The sequence below is a fragment of the Rutidosis leptorrhynchoides genome, chromosome 1 (genome assembly GCF_046630445.1).
Source record: "Rutidosis leptorrhynchoides isolate AG116_Rl617_1_P2 chromosome 1, CSIRO_AGI_Rlap_v1, whole genome shotgun sequence".
NCBI lineage: Eukaryota > Viridiplantae > Streptophyta > Magnoliopsida > Asterales > Asteraceae > Rutidosis > Rutidosis leptorrhynchoides.
The window spans coordinates 242,643,842-242,649,841 of NC_092333.1; the positions used below are offsets into that span (position 1 = coordinate 242,643,842).

General features: G+C 30.9%; 1 protein-coding gene across 1 annotated transcript in view; it reads right to left on the reverse strand.

Moving 5' to 3' along the window:
• The window catches only part of LOC139896258 (uncharacterized), a 198,689-nt gene extending 195,696 nt beyond the window's left edge, over nt 1-2,993 (reverse strand). Inside the window, exon 1 of the mRNA XM_071878857.1 lies at nt 2,963-2,993. Coding sequence (XP_071734958.1) covers nt 2,963-2,993 — 31 coding nt within the window. The remainder of the gene's footprint in view (nt 1-2,962) is intronic.
• Nucleotides 2,994-6,000: the final 3,007 nt, after the last annotated feature.

Consider the following 6,000-nt stretch of genomic DNA (forward strand, 5'->3'; position numbering starts at 1 on the left):
TAAACATGAACTTAACTTCATGCTTCCGCTTGCTTTAAATCTAATTCAAATTGGTTTTGTAATTATATCTACTCAATAAGAACATGTTTTATGAACTTGTTAAATTCCATCAATAGCTACATGCCTGTATAACGTAAACGAAAAATGAAATCTTGTGGTCTATTAAAATTATTGGAAATGAATGTTTATGATAAACCTATAAACTCACCAACTTTTAATTGACGCTTTTAAGCATGTTTATTCTCAGGTATGAAAGAAATATTCAGCTGTGCATTTGCTCATTTTAAAGATATTACTTGGAGTCATTCATGGCATATTTCAAAAGACGTTGCATTCAAATTTATCATCGAGTATTATATTGGGAAGTCAACACTGTTGTTATGATGTAAAAATGTTATTTATGATGATTGTCTATACGTAGAAGTCATCAGTTGTTAAAAACCTTGGATTTATAGACGATGTGTCTTTTAAAACAATGCAATGTTTGTAAAACGTATCATATTAAGGTCAGCACCTCGCAATGGAACCAGATGTTAAAGACTTCGTTGTGATGGCCCCGTCAAGTACACTTAACGGCTCCGTCACTTGGTCCCACAGCTTGATCAAACTTTAAATGAATTGAATAAACAACATTGCATTCTTTTATTCAAGAAGTTTCCTAAAAAGGAAATTTACGAAAATATGTAGTTTAAACAAACCCAACATATTAAATAACCAAAGTTGACATAAAACACTGTCAACCAAATACCCACAATTTAATAATCCAAAAAAGAATGCAAGTTCAATGTTACATAAAATGTTTAACAAAATCTGCCCAAATGTATGCAGACACTTCTAACACAGTGGAAGCACCAAACAACTCAAGTACCTGTGAAAACATGCGAGTAAACTGTCAACAAAAATGTTGAGTGAATTTTTATTTTAGGAAAGTTTCTATTTTAGGAAAGTTTCTATTTTAGGAAAGTTTCTATTTTTAGAAAGTTTCTATTTTTGGAAAGTTTATAAGTTAGGAAAGTTTCCTTAATTAGAAAGTCAACAAAAGTCAACTGAAAGTCAAAGTCAACCGAAAGTCAACTCAAAAGTCAACCTTGGTCAAACATAGTCAACATTAATTTTTAAAGTATAAGTTATAATAATAATATAAGTTATAATGTTATTTAAAGTCATATATGTATAATTATGTCATAACATAAATTTAATTAAATTAAATTGAATTATTAAAGTTAACATAAGTTTAAATGATATAATTATTAAACCATAAGTATATAATAATTAAATTATAATTAAATAATAACTAAGCCTTATAATAATTAAATAATTAATTGATCCTTATTATAAGTCTTAATATTATAATCTCATAACATAAGTTTAATACTTACCATAGTATTTTTCATTAATAATAAAAGTATTATTAATCATAAGTTTAATTAAATATTTAATTAAATCATAATGTAATTAATAAATGATATAATAAATATGTATATCATAAGTCTTAAATTAAAATAATTACTTTTATATCATAAGTAATTTAATAATAATGAAAATCATTAATTTATAACATAAGTTCCATTTCATAACCATAAGTTTTAATTAAAAGTTCATCGGGTCATAACTTGAGTCCCGGGTGTCAGTTTTCGGCGACTCTTATATATATCTTCGCCTAGCCAAACCTCCCGACACATTAGTACACTCAAGAACATCCCAAGAACAGCCCCCAAGTCATGACCAACAGCCATATATCAACTTGGAGCTTTAATCCGTTCAAAAACATGTTTTAGTCATACCGGGTGATTTGTGGCTCATATTTAGATGACCCGAACATGAAAATTCATCCAATCATCAATCCTAACACAGTAGTACAACCTAGAGACTTCAAAAGTGGTCACAAAGTCGAACCAAACCTGAACACATTCGTTTTTATCTCTTGATTTCATGAAAACACCATTTTAATCCTATCTTAAGTTCCGAGAATCCAAATAACATGAATCCGGAGTCTAAAATCAATGTCTTGATGGGAGGAACACATCTAAACACTTTAATTTAACAAAAACATTAGTTTAGTTTACATAAATGATCAAATACACCGCTGTCCAAATCCAATCAAACCGAAATCATGATTTAACGAGTGATCCTACGCATACAATCAATAATCCAACAACATACAAGCACTATACTATCATAATAAAAATAAAAATCAGTAAAATAATGTAAAAATCAAAAAGTTAGGGTTAGGGTTTATACCCTAATCGAGAATCAAAGAGTATGATCGTGTAGAGAAGAACAAGAGGAACGCGATGATGATCAAAGCCCTATGATCCAAGCAATATTTTTGATTAAAATGATGATGATGGTGTTGGGGTTGGCGACGGCCAAAAGAGGGAGAAGAGAGGGAGAGAGCAAAAATTAGAATTAGGTTTTAGTAGTGTAAATGTGATGAAATGAAAAATGAAATGTAAAAGGAAAAACAAAAGGGGGTACACCCTCCCCTTTGGTTCGGATGAATGGGGTGTGTGGGGGTGGGCCCCATGGCCCAATTTTGTTTAATGTGTAATTTCTTTTGGCCCGAATGCCCGATCGACGCCCCGAAATACGAAAACACTATTACGCGATTAATTATTGACGAATAAAATATATAAACACTATATATAATCATATGACATTAAAATATCATATTTAAAATAATTTGGATTTAAAAATCCCAAAAGTTTGACCGTTCGTTTGAAAACCGAAAAGATTCGCCGGATAGAAATCCACCGCACGTAGAAACGTACAATTTAAAATATGAATACAAATATTCATTAAACACATAATAATTAATATATTATTACTAAAATAATAATATAGGTCATCGAAATGACGTGGCATGAATACCAATTAATGTACGTTAAATAATAAACGCTAAAAGATAACGAAAAAAGTAGGGTCGTGACATTCGTCCAGGTGGATTAGGACGGAACTTTACAGTTGTCACCAAACTCCTTCGACGGATGCATGTTTTACGTAGTATTGAGAGATTTGGGTATACGATAGTAGATGAGTCAGAAGAGATAGGGTACAAATTACTGCACACTTGGCAATACATTCAGATAGAGGATGAGCAGCTAATAGTTGCAGCTAATCCGACAATCCCGGACTAGGAAGACCGAACAGTGCCAGGGGTGAGAGTTAGGCGATTTAGGCCTGATTCGAAGACCAGGGGTGGTAGGAGACGGCGAGGTTCACAGGAACCACGGGATGAGGATGATCTTACCACACAGGGTAGGCCCACTGACACCCACCGACACTTATCAGTAGGAGAAAGGGATCGGTCGTACTTTCCACCGTTTCATTAACATATGGGGGACTTGCCCGGGAATGAGAGTTGGTTTGGTCAGCATGCTATCTTTAAGAATCTGGATCATTTCACGCATTACGCAGGCAGAGAGCTTAATGTCCCGCCATATCCTCATGAGTATCCAGTAATGTTAGCCCACAGAGACCCTAGAGGTGCAGGGCCTAGCAATCAGTATCCACGACCCCCATCTCCACCTCAGCATCATTACACACAACACACGGTTATCCCATCTCCTCCAAGGGAGCAGAGCACATGGGTCACAGATTTTGTTACCAATCTTTTTGAAACAACCCGCGTCAGCACTCACAGAGATGCATCCACCGCTGCTCAGACCAGTATATGGGATCAGGCTGCGAGCCTATATATGACTGAGGATGTCACACAGGGTATGAGAGGAATGGGTATGAACACAGATTGGGGAAGAGATCTAATGGAAGGATAAGGATGGCGTACAGGGCCAATGATTCACACGAGCACCTCATCACTCACGGGACTGATCGTACAATTAGACAAGGTCCAGTTCAGGATAACCTCGGGTAATGAACACGACAGAATTGGCACAGCAATCACTACCAACGAGGAGATGACCGATGAGGGGTAGTCTACTTTAAGGAACCCAACGAGGCCACACACGAGTGTATCTTACTCTCTCCCCTACCATCCAGATCAGCCATGACTTTCCCTATCTCTCTGCTACATTTTATGATAACTTGTGATCTTATGATACATTATTACATTATTAAGTTATGTTTGTACGCCCAATCTTGGGCATAACTACTTTTATGTTTTTAAGTACGTATGCGTGACGACCCGAAAATTTCCGACCAAATTTAACTTAATCTTTATATGATTTCAACACGATAAGCAAAGTCTGTAATGTTGAGTCTCAAAAATTTCGAAATGTTTTCATACATTCATTTAACTTCGACTGTTCCCGACGATTCACGAACAATTATTTGTAAATAAACATGTATATAAATATATGGATATATATATGTACAATAAGTCAGAATATTAATTGTTAATATAAATAATTTGCATTAAAATAACACGTGTATTTAAAACGTGTTTATGTATATATATATATATATATATATATATATATATATATATATATATATATATATATATATATATATATAAAATTTCAAATTATTTTATAAACGATAGTAACATTCGTTTATTGATTAGATTGATATTTAAATAAGCAATCTGAACTTATATAATACTAAAAATAAACATTGATACATGAATGGATTATATCAATTTTAGGTTTAAAATATAAACGTTATATGATATGATAAATTTCTATTATTTAAAATGATTTTTAAATTATATATAATGAACTTCGAATATAATTAGTTTTAAAAACTAAATATTATATCATTAAATAAAGATTTCAACAATATATATATATATATATATATATATATATATATATATATATATATATATATATATATATATATATATATATATATATATATATATATATATATATATATATATATATATCATGAGATGTACAAATTAATATATATTCTAAACAAAAATATATGTATATTTTACAATGTTATAAAATATAATATTAACTTAGATATAAAATGTCTTGATTTAAAAATACTATTAATTATATTATAGTAAATAACGATAAGATGATCTAAAGAAGTAAATGGTCAAAACACTCAAACGTACAAGTTACACTTTGAGTGATATAGTTTATTGATGATTAAGTCTAAATATTGACAAAAGTATAAGCCGCGAAACGTAACGTACAACAATGTAACTTAAATAGTTGAATCGAAATTAGTTCATTTACTATTCATATGAATAGTAAATGAAATGAAATTAATTAATTTACTATTCACATGAAAGCGACATGATAGAAATTATTAATTATAAGGTACATAACATACCCCTAAAGTATTTAAGAAATACGACTTTTAAAATTTTAAAAATTCATTGATATATGGTGTAATTATTATATTTATTATATTAAAGTTTTGGTGTCTTTTAGGATATGCTGTACAGAAAGGAAGTGAAAGAAACCATGAGTTCCAAATTTGCATTTTAATTTATTATCAAATCGGATGAATATAGTCACATATTAGGTAGTCAACATTTTAGGTAGATATAACCAACAAGATGTCACTAATTCATTTTGATTTTTTTTTCTTCACACGTCATTCATTCATATGTGTATATATATCTCTGGTTTAGGTGAACACAAAAACAACACACATACATGCTATATTCTCCGTATTATATTTAATATTATTATTTTTATTTTTATTTCAGATACACACATAATCATATATCCATACTCCATTTTTTAGTATTATTATTATAATACACATAAAATACTATGACAGGTTATGTTCGGGTGATTTCAAAATGAGTTTTCAAACGGGTTATAGTTAAGGAATTTGCGGGTTATCTAAGGAGGTTATGGGTAATGTTCGAGGATATTGTTCGTGAATCAAAGGCTAAACTTGAGTTTGTCATAATCATTGCGTCTGCATACTTTTCCTGCAATATTGAACCACAATATTGATATGTGAGTTTATAGATCCCTTTTTAAATGCTTTAAATATTTTTGGCCTGAGAATACATGCACTTTATTTTATACGCAATAGACACAAGTACATACTTAATTCTACACTGAT